This window comes from Merops nubicus, unplaced genomic scaffold (assembly GCF_000691845.1).
Source record: "Merops nubicus isolate BGI_N331 unplaced genomic scaffold, ASM69184v1 scaffold5103, whole genome shotgun sequence".
Lineage (NCBI taxonomy): Eukaryota > Metazoa > Chordata > Aves > Coraciiformes > Meropidae > Merops > Merops nubicus.
This window is the reverse complement of record NW_008600831.1, coordinates 18912-37970: the sequence shown is the minus strand read 5'-3', so window position 1 is coordinate 37970 and position 19059 is coordinate 18912. Positions and strand designations below refer to the sequence as shown.

Genomic DNA, 19059 nt, shown 5'->3' with positions numbered 1-19059 from the left:
AAATGAAATTAAAAAAAGTCTGTAGATGTTTTCAGAGTAGTTTGGAACCTGATTCTGCACCTTGTTTAGGAATGATATTCAGGGCTGTTCAGAAAGTATAAGGGTCTGCTAGATGTAGTCAAATGCTCTAGGGGGCTGAATAGATCTAGAACACAGTCTAGGAGTGGAAAAAATTATTTTGGTTGATCTTGACTGAGTTTGTAATAGCAGAACTTGCTCAATGTTCATTCCAGCAGTGGTTAACACTGACTTGAATGTAAACTGTGAGAGAATCTCTTGAGATCAGGTCTTCTTGAAGGAAGAGGTAATAAGTTAAATACCTGGCACTTGATCAGCCTCACCTTTTTATTTGAGATACATGTGGTAAAGTGCTTTTATGAGTCTGGAGACTTAGAAAGAAAAAGAAAAGTTTCCTGGACTGGTGAATAAGCCAAACAAGCTTTGTTCTTGCCATGAACGTTTCAGTGAGCAAAGAGTTTTCATAGGCAAACTGTGCTCATATTAGTGCCAGGAGAAATAATTTAGATCTGTGTAAATGGGTACATTACCTGCCTACTGTGTTTTTTCTTGGGCACAGCTCACCAAGCCAAGAGTATGTTGTAAACATATGTAGACATACAAAGTCAGTAAATGTGTTGACTGTTTTTATCTACTAACTAATAAAGCCATTTTTGTTTTTCAATAGCTGCCATAGTGGTATGCTGGGTAGTGAACTTTTCAGCATAGATAACTTCCTTTGTCCAGGGTGAGTAAATGGGGACAATATATGTTGGCATGAGATGAGTTTTCAAGTGAGCAGAGATAGTCAAGACAGATACCAATTTTCTCTCATCCTGCCTAGCATTGCATACCTTAGTGAAGTCAAGGGTCTTCCTAGAGTATCTGTTTTTACTGGTTGAGGCTGACACCATTGGGACATCCTACACATCAGATCTTCACCTCCTGGGGCCAAGGCAATGGCTGGCCTCTGCTCCATCCATTCATAGTTACCTTTCTCACATACACTGTCATTCAGCCTTCAGTTTGGGGCATTCCTTTTCATAGTTGCCTCTCACTGATCTGTGGCACTGCTGTCTCAGTTCAACAGGAAAACCACATCCTCCTAGAAGTGCAGCAAATGGGAAGCAGATTGTCTCCTTGAAGGGCATACACATGGATACATGAGATTTTCAACTGCCAGGGTCCAAACCCCAGAAGAATATAGTCTGTGCAATTAATACAGTATTCAGCAGCCTGAGAGCTTCAGGTTGTTAGCCAACACACAGCTCAAATGCTCTGCAGAGCAGCATGAGGCATGGATATTAACATGGAGGGGAAACACCAGCTGATGGGAACTGATACGATCTTCCCTCTGAATGAACTGAAAGCTAGCTATTTATTTTCCACATTCCCTGAATATTAATCTTCCCTGGGTGGAAGAAAACTGAGCCATGTGCCAACCACCTGTTCACCATGCAAATCTCATCCTGAGTTTATTTTCTGTTGTGTCTATCTGTGTCTTTGTGTCTATATTCACACATGCAGAGCACGCTGCAGATTGTTCTTTGATGGCCAAGGTGCTTTGGATGCCTTCTAATTCTTACAGAGTCTATGTAAGCACAAGACTAAGGGCTAAAGTAACTAAAAAGTCCTTCTTGTTTAAGCACTGGGTGCCAATTTTTCCTTTTCCTTTACCCCAGCATACAAAATAACTGCTTTGGTGCAGATTTTTTTCCCAAAGCAGGGAGTTTTGCCTCCCACCCTGTGTAAAGAAAGGCAGATGGCAGAAAGAACAGATTTACTCCTTTTGGAGTGAAGAGCTTGCTCCAAAGACAGTTTTTGCAGTAATTGCAGATGGTTTCAAGATGTTTCTTTGGAGGGACGTGTCTATGCTGAGGAGCAGGTGGGATCTTCAGCATGCTGGGCCCTTCACTGTTAAAAAAGGAGCTCGTCCAAGTGCATTCACTCTCTTTCAGTCCAGATATAAGAGGGGCTGAATTTGGGGTGCAAATGAGTCCTGCACTCAAATCCAGACCCTAACAAAGAGGTCTTTCATTATGGACATAGCCAGAGAAATCTTAAACTTACCTGTAGCTGCCATCTCCCAACAGATATAGTACCTCATGTTTTGCTCTGATGTAAAGTGCCACAGCTCAACTGCCTCTGACAGATCTCAGCTGAGTTCATCTGCCAAAAGCATGGAAATCTGTGCAGGCAGTGGCACCCTTTGGCTGCTGAACTCTTAAGTTAGTGTTCTGTGTCCTTAACCCAGCCATGTCAGTTGCAAAAAAGAGTTTTGGCTTAATGGCTCATGAGATCCTACCCAAGTCCTTCTTACTAATCATCTGAAACTCCTTTCCCTGTAGGTTGCTGGGAGTGTCCACCCAGAATGTGATTTTATGACAGAGCTGAAGAAAAAGGAGACTGAATGTCTGGAGGACCCAGAAGAACACAGAAATGCAACACCAGCAGGTATCCATGTGTGAGGGATGAAGAGAATGCAAGAGAAGTGATGCCCTGCCAGAGCCAGGACGTGGTTGTACTGCCAATGTGCATGTTTGAGGGTTTTACTTAATGTCCAACATGCCTGTTCTCCAGTAGGCTCTTCTTCTGTCTGCTCCCATTCCTTTCAACTCTTTTTTTTCCTCAACATTTTTTTCACATTCATAGATGAACAGTTAATCTGAGTATATCATTGTCTGTTCTACTCCCCTGACTGGATGCTATCATGATATCACGTTTGCTATGTGAGGGTGTTTTCATCTTAATAAATAAGGTAACCCCCTAACAATTAGAGTAATCTGGTCTTTCTTCCAGCATCACTCTCCCTTCCATTTCCTCAATACATTTTCATTTATTGCATTATGTCTGGAACCCCACCCCAGTCAAACATGAGGTTCTAACTAAAACAGATTAAAGAGTTCTCTGGGGGTGTTTTGTTTTCACTATAAAATAAAAATTATGGGTAAAATGTTTTTATAGGACTTGTAAAGGGTGGAGGGTGAAAGTTTAAAACTTTTTTTCATTATTCTTTATTTTGCTCAAATATAATTATGCTTAAAAACTTATTTCTTCTCTCTGAGGTTGTAAGAGAACTTGGGACGAATTACTGTGCTGGCCAGAGGCAGATGCAGGAGAGACTCTTGCCTTGCCATGCCCAAATCTCCTGTTTCACTTCATGAAGGAAGCAGGTGATGTACTTTCATGGCTTACTCCTGGTGTGTTTCGTGTCTAGCAAAAGCATTTGTAAAAATGGGGGCTGAAGATAAAATATTGCAACTTCCTGACCTCTGGTTGGATCAGAGCATTACTGCAAAGATTTCAGTATGACTTCAGGGAGCTTAGTAGTTCTTATGATGTCTTAAGCATGGTCCATAACTGGATATAATCCTATGAGGCCCTCAGCCAAAGAACACTCGAATCAGTGGAGTGATTTCCATTGGTTTCCATAAGCCTTGGGATCAGCTTGTGTGATTTTTTTTCTACAGAGCTAGTAAGGGGGTTGCTTAGGTCAGAACTTGAGCATGGGCCTTTGAGATTTATGCTCCAGTTAGTGTGCAATAAAATGAGTCTAAGATCAGAGATAAAAGAAGAATTTTTGAATGGAAGTAGCGCATATGTGTTGGGTCCAGTGCAAGACTGGTCAAACTAATGGCTTTGTGACTGCTTACTCTCTGGCTAGGAACAAACTTTAAGCCCAGAAGGAGGAAATGATCTTCCAGAAAAGATCTAGATTTGGCCATTCCACAAGAAAAAGAAACTGCAAAGCCCAACCTCTGCCTTGCCCAACACATGCTAGTTATAAAGGAGGGATAAGGGAAATCCCTTTCATCTGTGCAGATTCATTTCCTGCCCTGGGATTCTCTTACTTATCCTTCATCTGACTTGTAAATCTTCTTATGGAAATGTGCTGTCTTCATAGAACAAACGGCTTATTCCAGCCTCTGATCTGCAAAGAAAGAGTAAGGCCCAAGGGGGGTGGGAGTGAGAAGGGGTACACTAGATGGCTGAGTTTGGAACAAGGCAGATGTTTGATGGAGCAGTACTTCAAGATAATCCTCTCCTCCTGGTATCACCTTCATACCAGAAAGGTCTTCTCCTAATCTTTATTTTGTTATATGAGGCTTCATGAGGAAAAAAAAAAAATCAGTGTTTTTCATTACACATTTCAGCTGGGATAGTAAAAAGGAACTGCACAAAGAAAGGCTGGTCTGACCCATTCCCTCCTTACCATATTGCTTGTCCAGTAGAAGATGAGATTCCACTTGAAGAAGTAAGTTTTTAATTAAATTAATATGTGAGTGGTGTGCTGACGTTATAGGATTCCTTTCTATTCCTGAGGAACACTGCAGAAGGAAACTCAGCAAAGGCTGGAATTTCTTACCAAGTATGGAATGCAATTGAAATCTTACTCTAGTGACTTATTTTGGAGGTTCACTAAAGCTGCATTGTTATTCAGGTGTGAGAGTGTAATAAAAATAAAACCAGCTGCAAATCCCATACAGTCATGCAGTTCTCTTGAACATCTTTGCAGCTATAACAGCTAGAGATATATCACAAAATGGTCATAAAATATAAATAAAGATGTTTCAGGAACAGTGAGCAAGCTGTTTTTGTGGCATAGCAGCATCAGTACAGCACACGTGCTGTTACAACACCACTATTCCAAACTCAGCAATATCTGAGAACAAGAGAGGGTTCTAGTTTCTCATCCAGATATCCTGCCTAGCATAAATTATCTCATTCAAAAGAAAATCTCAAGATCTGCATCTCTATAATATAGATCAGAGTTTGATGTGTTTCTTCAGCTATATTTGCACAATTGGTGATATTTAGTGATTATATGTACAGGGTGAATATAGTGTTTGAACTCTAATAAGGATGCAAGCACGTTGTGTAGATGTGCTTAGCTTCCTCTAACTCCTCTTCCAGAGAAAAGAAGAGAGCCAAAATATTATATTTAATGAAAAAAATCTCACAATCCTGAAAATTATTATGGTTACATGAAGCCTCTTTTGTGATCAGATTTTACTCTCGTTTGTTATAGTGGACAAAATGAGGAGTAACTCACTGGAAAGAATCTGAGGAAATCTTCACAAAGTTAAAACTAATAGAAAGGAGGTAGAAATACCTCTATAAGTTGCTTAGTCTAACTCTAGATCTCTACCCATCCTCTGTACAGGCAAAACACTGCACTCTTGTCTTTATTTGTACAAGTAGAGGTGAAAACTATTCTGTTTTATCCACTATAGAGAGTCAAACTCTAGCTGGTGAACTTGCAAGTTAATTGAACTTGATGATAATTTAATTTATATCATCATGGAGACATTTCTCATCTTCCCACTACTTTTTGTACTGACTGCTATCACACTGTTTCACTCAAACCCCCTTTCCAGCCTCCAAGCCCCAGTACCTGCTGCTCTGCAAAAACACACCAAAATACAGCGCTTCCTTCTTTCCTTTTATTACTTCCTTACATTTCTGGTGTAAAAACAATTTTCAGTGTGTCCATGGATATTTCTACTAGTAACCTATGATGTGTCCATGGATTTGTTTTTAGTAGTAACCTCTATTTTACCTCAAGCTTTATCCACTAAAGGTTTTGATTATTTTCCATGTTTTTCATCTCTGATCTGCAAGTGGAGGTTGCCAACTAAGATCAGCCTAGCACAGCTTTGATGTGGTGCCTTCCAGATTTACTGACCAGCTTTGTAGCTCTGAGGAACTTCTCTGAGCTCTGGCTGGAATTATTCATAGGCAGATACATGGGTAGTCACAGTTCATCCACCAGACATCAAAGGACACTATGGTTTACACATTTAATTTCACCAATCTCAAAAAAAAAAAGGTGTGTAAGTCTATTCTAATTACTACACAATGGACCTATAGTAGTGCTTTGGTCAGGATCAGGTGTGAGCTTCTTGGGGAAATCTTTTGCTTATCCCCATTTCCTGCATTTCTATCATTTAAGGTGCTCTCAGAAAGGATAATCTGGGTCCTCAGCACCAAAGGTTTTGCTCTATTAAACCAGACCTATCAACCTGCATTTGCTGAGGTAGGTGTAGTGATGGAACCTTTTTCTTGCTGGCAGAAAGTGTTAAGGTCTCATCTTACAATGAGTTCAGTTGTCTTAAGCTTCCTATGCTTAGATGCATAAAAAATAGCTGTCTAAAATACTAAAAATTAAATTATATCCAACGTCAGCCTTTGTAATGTCTTAAGTTATGCTTAAGACTCAAAACAAATATCTGCCCTTCCCCATAATGAACTGTAGCAACACACTGCATAGATGTGTAGATTTAGGGATATAAGAAGATTGAAATGGGACCCAAGAGATGGACCATGTGAAACTGAAGGGAAAGATCTGCAGCCTAGAGCTTATTCTTTGTTTTCTGCTTCCATGTGTGATGGTTAAATCCAGTTTATCCTCACTCTGAGATCACATCTGATAGAGGTGCCATTTAAATTGAAATCAATTTTGATTGTCATTCTGACTGAGTAATGACTGAGTTTGGCAGCGAAAGGGAGGAAAAAAAGGAAAATAACAAACCTGTGGGGGGAAAAAAAAAAAACCAACACAACTCACAACACAAAAGTGGAAATGAAAAATAGCAAAATTGTAAGTAAGGAAGCAGAGTGAAGTGGAGGAAGATAAGGACAGGCTGATAGAATTCTGTATTCATCATGCAGCCAGGTGCCAGCAGAATTGTCCTGACACTGTTGTGGAGAAATCATGGTATAAAATAATATTTTTTAAAAAAATACATGTAAGTTTTTATAATGCTTTTGTGGAAGATTGTCTTGGGGTTTTTTTATGGTTTTATGAGTGACCTTGACACCATCCTGACTGATGTTTCTTTATCAGACTGGGCTGTATCCACATAGCTATAGAATGGGTCTTCTGAGTGATTTCAGTTGAATTTTGCTGTGGAATTAAAAATGGACAAAAAAAGGTATTCAGGGATGTGAAGAGATCAGAAGCAACAAAGCAAAACTACCAGAATCAGTAAAACAGCTGTCATTTGCCTGCAAGTTGTGACAAATACTTCTCTTATTTCACAGCAATCCTACTTTTCTACTATAAAGATCATCTACACTGTAGGATACAGTGTGTCTATCACCTCACTCATTATTGCTGTGACAGTTCTTATTGCATTCAGGTATGTAAAATTACCTTTTAACCTTGATTCTTTTAGGAGTTCTTAGTATCTTAGACTGTATAAAAAAATATTAGACATAAGAAAATAATATAGATAGAAATCCAGAAGATTAAAAATAAAAACTTCTGGCCATATTGGTTTAATAGTATTAAACTGAGGTTAGAAAAATGATCAGAGCCAGGCATAAGAAGAATTGAAACTGGGAAAGAAACTGTCTATTGGCAAAACTCAGCAATTCACTTCGAGCCTCCACAGCCAATAGATAAATTTGTTTTAGCTGGATTGAAGATAATTCTGTATAAACTGATTGCCTTTTATGGCTTCAGTGTATTTTATATTAGTTAGAAGAAGTTAGAAGTGTTAGAAGTACACAAAGAACTTGATTCTGAATCAATGTTCTTGGCACACTGTATATCACTATTGAAACATTTACAGCTATAGATGGAATTTCACAATTAGGCTGCAAATTTGGCTATGTTTGGTAAAATTTCTTTCCTACTGGACTGTCCAGCTATTAGGCATTTTCAGGTATAGTTAAGAATGCCTAGAGTAAAACTGATTTAGTTTCTCCTTTAATGTAGATTTAATGTTTAAAGTCATGTAGGATGTGTCTTATTAATCTTTACTTTTTCCATTTCTGCAAGGCAAAAAAGAGTAGAGGTTTTTTATTATGCTGTGAGAATCAGTTTTCTCTGGGGAAAGTTTCTTGACCCCTGGTTCCTAATTCATGTCTGGAAGTCAACAGAGATGTTTATTGACATCCACTCTGACCTCAGGAAAACAAACCTACTTAAATAAGGGGAAAGAAACAATGGATATAGAGACTTAGCAACAGGGAGGAAAAAGTTATAGTTAACAATAGAGTTGGCATTTGAATTCAGTAATAAAATCCTGCACACTCTAAGTGAGCTTTAAGATTAGGTGACCCTGAGAATTCAGGTTTTAATGGAATTCTTTGCTTGTTAACTAAAATCTCCAGCTCCAAGTGAAAACAGAGTTAAAGCTATATAACTTGTCCAAAAGTCTGTATTTAGTAGGAGTAAACTAATCTGAATTAACTGAGAATTTAAAGTAGATGTGCTAAACTGTTTTAAAGCTCTATCCTCAATCATTTAACTTGTAAGAATAACTTTGATAATCTAAGGGAGAATTCTTTAATTCTGGACAAAGCTCTACAGGGGTTGAATGCACTTCAACTCATCCAGGAATAGGGTACAGAAAATCTTAGTAAATTATTCCCCTGTTCATTGAGGAAACCATCTAGTTAGTCCAGGATATCTCTGCATGCTTTTTCTTGGGAGTGGTTTAGGCCCTAGTCAGAATTCTATCAGTAAAGATCATTCCTCAGTGCAGGTTTCTATTTGTCCAGAAATAATGCCAAACAACAGCCTGGCTCAGGTACATTGAACCCAAACTAAAACTGAGAGTCCTTAAATTTGGTAGACCAGAAACATCACCAGGTCACCACCAAACAAGGAAGGGGATTAAGATATAGACCATGGGTGAGTTGCTTTATGTGAGGAAGGTTTCTATCTCTGCCTGCCTGCAGAGAGAGCTTGTTGGATGAAATTGTTCTTTCTATACATGCATAGAAGTACCTGAGATGAAACAAAGACTGAGTGTTTTCATTACTGCCAGCACAAGTCTACCTCAAAAAAAACTCTTTGTTTCTTCCAGGAGGCTTCGCTGTCCCAGAAATTATATCCATGTACAGCTCTTTTTTACTTTTATTTTAAAAGCTGTTGCCATTTTCATTAAGGATGCTGTCCTCTTCCAAGAGGGAGACATTGATCATTGCAGCTTCTCTACGGTAAGCACCCGAAAAGCAGGATACTGTGGTACTTGATGGTTTTACATATCATCTATATACACTTTCATTTTTTATGGTCTACCTCAAAAAAATCTCTGTTTCTTCCAGGAGGCTTCGCTGTCCCAGAAATTATATCCATGTACAGCTCTTTTTTACTTTTATTTTAAAAGCTGTTGCCATTTTCATTAAGGATGCTGTCCTCTTCCAAGAGGGAGACATTGATCATTGCAGCTTCTCTACGGTAAGCACCCGAAAAGCAGGGTACTGTGGTACTTGAAAGTATATATAGATGATATGTAAAACCATCATTTTTTTATGGCTTATTTTTACTAATTACTTGTTTCCTGTTCTAAGCTAGTAATGAAAATGATATAATTCTTGTGTTCAGCATGTTTTAACTCAATGAATGGGTACCTCATTCCCTTCTATGTTCTGAATGCATCAATGTCTGATCTTGTAGCAGTCTACATATAGTCTTTGACGTAGGAAAAAAAAGTGCTATCATTACACTTACATTTCTATAATCTAAAGCCTAAAACTGAGCAACACTGAGTACCTCATAACACAACTTTTAACAGACCTTTCTTCTGGAAACATTTCATGTTCTGAATGGAAGCTCTGAATTGAAAACCACAAGATATGCAAAGTAGCAGGCAATCAAATTAACTTTGAGCCAATAAAAAATATTTGCAACATGACAATGGTTTTCAAACAGAGGTTTATGGGATCATTCTTCTCCATCAATTATGGCCACACAAAAATTTTAAGTTGAGCATAAATAAGGAAATAAGTCTTTGAACATTTGTCCCAGGGCTATGAAGCCTTTGATTTTTATAAGGTACACTGAAGACAATGAACTTTTGGGAGAAATCGTGTGCTTGGGTTACCAGACTATATTTCTAACATACAAATATAAAACAAAATATGATGGAAATTCCAAGGTATTGCAATGGTTAAAGCCTTACTATGCAGAAACCTCTCTACTTAAACATGCATGCAATTGTGAGATTTGTTCTTTGTAGATCTCTGCATTACAGATGCCTACCCCATCTGCAAATCAATCACACACATTCACACTTAATGCCTAAACTGTGACTCTCCTGTTTCCTAGACTGAATGCAAGATCTCAGTAGTTTTCTGTCACTACTTCATGATGACCAACTTCATGTGGCTGCTAGTAGAGGCTCTTTACCTAAACTGTTTACTACTCTCATCCCTTTCTCATGGAAGAAGATATTTTTGGTGGCTTGTCCTTTTTGGCTGGGGTAAGTAAGGCTTTTACATGAACTTAGTAAAAGGCAAGATGTTAAACAAGGTTTTATCCATCCCATTAAAAATACTGGATGTAGAATTTGATCTAATTGATGTGCCTAACTTGGGCATTGCTTTGACTTTATTTTCACATACATGCTAGTGAGGAGCAATCAAGTTTTTTAAAATTACAGCATTAAAGTCCCTATGAAAAAAGTGGAAATTTGGGAACCTGGATTCTGAGTTATCAGAAATACCAAAGATAGGTGTACCTTGCATTTATTCATGCAAAATAGTCATCCATGCATTATTCATGAAAAACAGTCTTCTGAGAATGGAACAACGTGGAGAAATTTTTGTAGTCCTGAAATTTCTATAGCCCACCTTTTAATTTGGGCAATTTTATGAATAAAGGAGCTCTATCCACTAGTGAAAAGTGCAGCCATGAGGCAGCAACATCCTTGTTGTACTGTGCAGTAAATCTAATTGCTCAGGCCTTTTGTTGGGACTTAAAAATCAAACTAAGTGGCTGCCTACATAAAGTTACTGTGCAAAAGTAAAAGACTTAGACAACCGTGGTTTCTTTTTAACTGTCTGACAGGTTTTCCAACACTCTTCACCCTTATATGGATATTAGCAAAATTCTACTTTGAAGACACAGCGTAAGTCATGGTTTCCTACATTATATTCCTCATTCTTGGCTTATGGTTTGCATTTATTGCAGTGATTACACATATGTCTTTTTCTAAACTTAGTGTAATTTTCTCAGATGCTGGGATATTAATCAAGACTCTCCTTACTGGTGGCTCATCAAAGGACCTATTATAATTTCTGTTGGGGTAGGTGCTTCTGGATTTGCCAACACTAGAAGAAAAAAGACTTAAATCAAAATTACTGTTTGAAATGTTTGAAATTAGGAAGAGGAATGGTAGAATTTTGACTGTGAGCTTACCTGTGTCCAATGTAAACTGCCACTCTCCCAAAGCAAACGTCCTTCAAACAAATTACACCTTTCACAGAATTTCCAGTTGGTCTGAAATTAACAGCAGATGAGTGGCTAAACCATCCTTCTAATATTTGAAAACAAATTCTGAGTCCAGAATCAACTATAAATCTGAATACAAACTTTCAAGGGGAATAAGTCTCTGTTCATAGGTGATAATAGCTCTTAAGCCTGAGGTTAATGGAATAAACTGTTGGGCTTTAAATGATTACCATGTAGAATTACTGACAATATCTCAAGATATTAACAATACCCATCTCAAAAGACATTAAAAATATGAGCTGAAAAAAAACCAAAATCACAAGCTATTGTCAGAAATAGGCTACTAACAAAGTCAAATCGTCCCATTTTCATCTTCAGCTGTTTATTTAAGAAGAACTTTCAAGGGGAATAAGTCTCTGTTCATAGGTGATAATAGCTCTTAAGCCTGAGGTTAATGGAATAAACTGATGGGTTTTAAATGATTACCATGTAGAATTACTGACAATATGTCAAGATATTAACAATACCCATCTCAAAAGACATTCAAAATATGAGCTGAAAAAAAAAAAACAAAATCACAAGCTATTGTCAGGAATAGGTTACTAAAAAAGTCAAATTGTCACATTTTCATCTTCAGCTGTTTCTTTAAGAAGGAATGCAACTTATTTAGATGCTTGATGCTGTCAACATGAGTGACAAAAATAATCTTACACTGGTCTCACTGAAACTGCACAAGTTATATAACTGAAATAACCCCCCTAGATTTTCATTGCAAAGTTTTACATTACAAATAACCTTTTTCTTTTTTTTTCCCCAAATATGGTCAACAGGTCAATTTTGTCCTCTTTATCAACATCATCAGAATTTTGCTGAAAAAACTAGACCCTAGACAAATCAACTTCAATAACTCTTCTCAATACAGGTAATGCATGGAATAATAAAAATATTTTAATAATAAAACCTTACATTTTTTCTAAAAGAGAGGAGCATATGTCCAGTGTCACAGATAGGCTTGATTTGGCTCACATTACATTTTAGAAATTCCCAAACTCATCCCATTCTCAAGGAAACTAATCAAACCCACATTGGCTGTCTAAACGTGATGTATTCATACCAGTTCAGATGTCTTCCTTCCAATTACAACCCATGGGGGGACTTGGAAACCATGCATTGAACCTACATTAGATCTGTGATTTAGGGCAGGATAAATTACTTTCTGCAGATTTCTTTTCATGACCATAAAGGTAGCCTGCATATTATTTTCCCTGTATTAATTACAAATAAATGTCAAATTTTCAATGGTTCCAATGGGGCAAAATGTTCTACACCCTTGTGTTTTCCTGAACTATAATCTCATTCAAAAAGAGAGAATACCAGAAGAAAAGCCCTGAATTTTTGTATTGACAATAACAGTCTGCAATCTATTTCCAGCTAGATTGTTTTTTTTCCCAGCACTATATGCAGATATTTGGATCCTTTTTATAACTTCTGTTCATTACTGTGGAATATTATGTACATTAATCTTCACTTGGGGAAATTTTACCTTACTTCTTGTCGTGTCCTATACTAGACGTCTCTCAAGGTCAACTCTGCTTCTCATTCCATTATTTGGAACCCATTATATTGTCTTCAACTTTCTTCCTGAACACACCAGCCTGGGGCTCCGGCTTTACTTAGAGCTCTGCATTGGATCTTTTCAGGTAAAATGACCCTTGAAGCTTCTGTTGCCTCTTAGTAGATTTTCTAATCTAGTGTCCACAGGTATTGCACAAAAATATCATTGGATCCTGAAGCTGTGTCCTCACAGAGTTCTTGGTTTGTTGTGTGGTAGGTTTTTTTTTTTAGTACATTTTTTGGGGGTTTTTTTGTATTTTTTTTTCCTGAGTTAAAATATCTGAAGCTGTGACCTACATCCTACCTGGCTGTATATTTGCAGATTTTGCAAATACAAGCCTTTCAGATGCTTATGTAAATTGGATGGTGGGTCAAAGTCAAGCATGGAAAACCTTCTTTGCTACAAGTGATAATTCCCATACCTTCCTGGCTTCTCTGACAAGATCAAGCTGACTTGGACTGATGTTGAACTATCAGGGGCAATCAAAGCTGTAGAACCAGCCCCCTTGCTAATTCTTTGGCAAAGAATAAGTCCGTAGGCAAACATCTAAACATCTAATAGTGCCTGGTGCACATATCAACCCCACACAGACTATTGCCCTGAGGAATGGAATCTGTGATTCCCTCCTGGGTAAGGCAAATTTTGGGGTACTTTGAATGGTCCTAAGTGCTCCGAGTTGGCACCCAGAGCATGGGCAGCTATGGGGGGTGCTCTGACATACCCTCACAGTGGTTTTGTTACCTGATTTGTGAGCAAGGCAGCACCAAGCTGCCCTGTGCTTTCCTCCTCTGCCCTGTGCTGCACCTCAGAGTCTACGAGAAGCCACTGTGGGGAATCATACCAAAGGCATCATATGGCATCATTTGTCAGTGAGCATCACCAAAAATCCTGCAGTTGTGCTGGTTTAGTCCTCTGGAGAATGTAATCCTTTGTGTCAGTCCTGTCCACTAAACCCTCCACATCTTAATCCTGATCCTCCTGGGCATACTCTTTGTGGAGCTAATTATCAACCTAAGAAGAAAGTTAAATGAACAAAAGGGTGAGGTGTTTAGCTGGTATCTGATCACCTAGGTGTGTTGACCTCCTAGGATTCTCCTGGGTTTGTGTCAGTTCAGAATCTTAACAGAAGTGTTCAGTACATCCACATTTGATTTCATCTGCTGCACTGCACAAGCTCAGTATTTGACTAAAAAGCTGTATGAGCTCTGCATGTGGATCTCCTCATGAAGACTGTTTCATTACTGATTTACACTGTGTAAAGAATTCTGACTGTAGAAGGGACCATACTTTTGTAAGCATAATGTAGGAGAATGTCAACTGCCACATCATCTGTTCTGGAGAATTCATACCAAGTGACTGACTCTGAACTGCCACTAACTAGTGGATTACCTGCCTGATCAGCTTTGTGGGAGATACATTAAGAATTTTCCAATTTATAACTATCCTTCAGCTTGTAGTGATACTCATTAATTGACATACACAGTGAGATAGTGCAAGTGACTTTTTTGAACTGTGCTAACACCAAATATTTTTTCTTCTTTTTAGGGATTTATTGTAGCAGTTCTCTACTGTTTTCTGAACCAAGAGGTAAGGAAACTATATCCCTTACAATATTACTTTCACTGGCAGATATACAGAGTTAATAATCTGCTTTATACAAGAAGATAATCCTAAGAAACTAAAAGATTTTGTCTGTTAACATGGGAATACATGAAGAAGAACTTCAATTATCTTCATGAGAATGAAGCCATCTAGTGGAGAAATGAATTTCTGCTTCTTTGCTATTCTGTCAAGCACTCTTAATCCATTCTGCTCATTTTGGTACTAGAGTGGGGCTTGGAAAACCCATGCTAGGTTCAGACCTGAAAGTAGAAGCTATTGCAGTGATGAAAAGGGATCTCCTTTTATGAAAGGTCTATAATTAAATTGCAAAGAATTTAAGTTTGTTGATTGCTGAGTGCTGAAGTATAATATTCTTACTGCATACTGAAATATTAGTATTTTTAATATGTTCATGAAGCTTCCCAGTATTTCTTCACATTGATAAATCTGGTTTTCTGTTTACAATATATGTAAGAATTTTAATGTTGATGGGACAGAAATAATTCCATCTAGCTTAGTACCCAGATCCATTTGTATAATGTAAATGTTGTGATAAGAATGCTTCTTAAATTGTATAGGAAACATAGCATTTTATCCTCCATAGTGTATAATGGGTGGGAAACCTGGAATTTCCCCCTCTTCTCTGACTACAGGATAAGTAAAATCCCTGGAGTATGACTGGGATTCTATTTCAGACTATAATAAAAGTCTGCTGTTTTCTACCTGCAGCTCCTAAAAAGGGAAAGTCCTGATAAATATATGGCAGCCCCTAGATTGTCAAAGGTGTATTTAGGAGGTGAATCTTGTCCCTAATAATCAGTCAGTGAAATATTCAGATGACCAAGTACAGTTGTCTGTGTTAGATGTAGCTGACCCACTTAGATGCCCTGGGCTATATTGACTAAATCTCCATTTTCCCAGTTTGAAGACCAGGGTTCATTAAGCTTTCAAACAGTATTTAAGTGTCTACATGTGCCACAGTTCACTCTTAATTTTGCCAGAAATTTCTGAAATATTAAACCAAGTATTTTTAAAAGAAAATAACACTTTTTAGACTTTTGGTTCAGTTTATGGCTACAGATGGACTGCTTTTAACGATGCTTATGTTCAATTAGTACTCTTCACTAGTCTGTTAATGATCCTAATCTTCTGATGGTAGACCATAGCTTTACATTCATCTTCACACCCTTGACATACAGCACTTCAGTTTAGGAATTTCCTTCCTATTAAACAACTGGAAAAGCACTTTTCTAATAAGCATCAGATGTGAAAATAGGCTTTAGTGGCTGGCCTGGGCCCACTGGTGAACATGCCAACGCATCGTATATATACTTGCCAACAACAAGCAAATATCTACTGATTGCTGATGGCTTGCTCCTCACCATCTTAGCAAAGTAGTATTTTTTTGCCACAAATTAGTGAATGCTGACTAAAACTTGCTGCAGATTATAGCTTTCTAGAAGCAGATGGAAACAACTGAGGAAGAGCAAGCAATGTGGAGCATCTGTGTTTAATTCTGTAGGCAATGTTGGTGGGACCATTACTAGTATAAATTTATTCTAGTAATTGTTATTAATATTAAAAAGACATAAAAAGCTGAGAAAATATTCTAGTGGTGGAAAAAATGTTTAGTGTTAAAATCAGAGGCCTCATCTCTTTAATTTCTCAGAAGATTGGGGAGATCTGACTATGCATAAAGATACCAAAGTCTAACTACTTTGATGGGAAAAAGTTACTCAATGCTAATAGACTTTTCAGTTCAGCAGAGGAGGATGGACTGAGGATCACAGGGTAGAAATGGAAACCAGGCAAGGTAAAAATGGAAGTGAGATTTTTTTCCTTTAACTGTGTGACAGTCCTAAAAAAAATAAACTTTGATTGTTAGGATGTTCATCAAGCAGGAACAAAGGACAGAGTGGACTCAAAGTATGCCTTTTCCTCTTGAAAGGAAGAGTGTTTATAATGGGGTTCACTTACTCTTTTCAACATGGGAAGCCAGCTCTGAGCTAGCAGAAGGAGATGTTTTCATCAGAACAGAGTGAGTCAGGACACACAAAATACTCTCTGGAGGATCCTCTTTATCAGCGAGAAAGGGAGCCCAGAGGAACTAATTTGGACTGAGATCTCTAAATTTTCTCCTTCTCTAGCCACTATTATTGCCTTTCCCCTTTCCCACTAGTCTACTTCTAAGCAGTATTTGACCACAAAATAGCATTCTCATTTCCTTTTGAGGTGCAAACAGAAATTGGCCGGAGGTGGCACGGCAAGAGATACGGACTTGTGCGAGTGTGGAGGAGGACAAGGTGGACTGTGCCCTCTAGTTCTGGAGTGAAAATGACCACCTCTGTGTGTTAAAGGTGGCCTCAGGATCCGGGGAATCACGTATAAATTTGGATGAGAAAAAACCTTAAACAAACAGATGAAAAAGGCCACCAAATAAAATGATTGCAGTTTATACTGAGCAAGCTGGAGGAGGATCCGCTTCTACACTTCTGTCCACTGGACCGCTTTTGCAGGACAAACGTTGAAGTGACTAAACCTTGATTTACCTTCTCAAGGGAAAATAACCCTCTCATTCATATACTGTGCATCCCAACCAACAAAAAGCCACCTCCTCTTGGTTCACTTCCTGAACGTTTTCACTGATGAACCATAGAGCACAGTGTATAGCCAGTGGACACTAGTACCCTTCAGTGACACCACATGATCAGCTCTGGAAACTGGAATTTAATCCTCCTGCAATGGGAATGGGAGTCTCACCAACTTCTTCAAGCTTTGTTCCTTGTTTTGATTCAGTAGACTTGCAAATAGGAAGCCAAGTGTCTTGTTAAACTTCAATAAAGTGACTAAAACGTTCTCTTATATTGTCTTTATGTTGTCTCTTTAGAATCAAAAAGATTCAAGGTTTGTGGTAAAATCTGACATACTCTTGTGTTCTGATGTTATTTCAGTAGCTCAGGTTAGAAAATAGCCAAGTAGTAGGAAGTGGAGGTGTTGGGAAGGACAAGCATCCATTAAGGTAATCATTAAACTACTCTTTCTGCAAGTAAGTTAAAGGAAAGCAAACGTGTGCCCAGAAAGAGAATGAGCCCCATGGGATGTGGACAAGGAAAGGAGACTGATAGGAATACTAAATATTTTCCTCTGTGACTTTTTGCTCTTCAGTGTTGTAAAACATGCAGAAGTTCAAAAATAAACTTGCATTCCCAGTGTTAGTACTCAAGGGGTTTTGTCTAGTTGTTTGTTTGGTTTTGCTTTTTTTTTAACCAATGGTTTTAACCTGTAAATTAATGGATTGATTAACCACTTTGATGGGAACAAGGGCTTGGAAAGGAATGAAGAAAAGTGGACTTACCTTCCTATTTCCTTTGTGTCCAGGTAATCACAGTGAGCTTGAAGTGGAAGGTTATGTAATCTAGTTTTTATGTGAAAGTTGAGTGCTAAGGAAGTGTCTTCCTCTTTCAATTAAAAAAACACACATTACAATGTGGGACCCAAGATATTTTTTATATTGGTTTCATTCCTTTATCCAGAAGGATTTAAACTGAGCTGGATGGAAGCATGTGATGAATGGCTGGTGATCTCTTTATACTAAGAGACTAATAGATGAGAGTGTGTGGCTTTCAGTGTCATATGGCATCCAGCTAATGGGAAGAGTGGTAAAACCCAAAACTGGATCCCAAAGATCATGGTCTCTATCAACTAGGGTTGATAATAATATAAAGAGTTAAGCAGAACTTAAAACTTAAATCAATTTTTTTCAGGATGGGAATTACATCTAATTCAGTTAATTTTTACTAAGCTGAACACTAGTTTAGGAGCATGTGCATACTTATGCAAGACTATATTTCTGAAAGGTCCTGTCTGTCACATGCAAAGGTTGATAAAACAAGTATGAAGTGTGAGTAGCAGAAACTCCTTAACCTTTGAAGAATAAATGTTGCTAAGTATGATTTGCTTTCACTTGGAGTAGGGCCAGAGCAATAAAGAATCATTCCCAGGGTGTGCAAATTCCCACAGGGTTTACACTGCAATGAGTAAAGGCAGAAGTAAAACAGCTTCCAGGGCAGGCAGCAGAAGACTAAAGATCAACAGTTTTAGGTATAACTGTCACATTTCTGCCAGTTTAGGTACACTTTAAGTTCCTTGGGCTTGACTTTTATGTAGTATCACAATCAATTGCGTGACATTATCTTCTCCCCACGAAGACACCTCCCAGGTTCCTAAATATAAGTAAAATTTCTGACAGCATGAAATCACTGAAGACCCCACCTTCCATTTATCTTTTGAGTGAAAATATCTTGCTGTAGAGTATTTGAGTTGTTTCTTCTACTCTTGTCCATTGGTTTTGCCCTATTTTCTTTCTCAGTCAGGCAATCACCCTTTTATACAGTTTTTTTCTGTCTAGCTTAGTGCCTTACCTTGCTTCCCTACATAATATAACTATTAATTACTTCAACAGCAATCAAAAGCAATGGCTTTCTCCTATTAACAGTATCTTTTATTTGCTGTATTAATAAACTGTTACTGCTGTGTCCAATTTTGGGCCCCTCATTACAGGACACACATGGATGTGGGGGAGTATGTTCAAAGAAGGGCAACAAAACTGGTGAGGGGTCTAGAGAACAGGTTTTGAGGAGCAGCTGAAGAAACTGGA

General features: G+C 38.1%; 1 protein-coding gene across 1 annotated transcript in view; it reads left to right on the top strand.

Annotated features, from left to right (window-relative positions):
- The window catches only part of GHRHR (growth hormone releasing hormone receptor), a 19608-nt gene extending 2851 nt beyond the window's left edge, over positions 1 to 16757 (top strand). The window contains exons 2-13 of the mRNA XM_008937783.1: positions 2346 to 2451; positions 3063 to 3170; positions 4152 to 4252; positions 7042 to 7139; positions 8817 to 8949; positions 10061 to 10214; positions 10802 to 10862; positions 10970 to 11039; positions 12016 to 12107; positions 12756 to 12885; positions 14346 to 14387; positions 16635 to 16757. Of these exons, the coding sequence (XP_008936031.1) occupies positions 2346 to 2451; positions 3063 to 3170; positions 4152 to 4252; positions 7042 to 7139; positions 8817 to 8949; positions 10061 to 10214; positions 10802 to 10862; positions 10970 to 11039; positions 12016 to 12107; positions 12756 to 12885; positions 14346 to 14387; positions 16635 to 16757 (1218 nt within the window). The remainder of the gene's footprint in view (positions 1 to 2345; positions 2452 to 3062; positions 3171 to 4151; positions 4253 to 7041; positions 7140 to 8816; positions 8950 to 10060; positions 10215 to 10801; positions 10863 to 10969; positions 11040 to 12015; positions 12108 to 12755; positions 12886 to 14345; positions 14388 to 16634) is intronic.
- The last annotated feature ends 2302 nt before the right edge of the window (positions 16758 to 19059 follow it).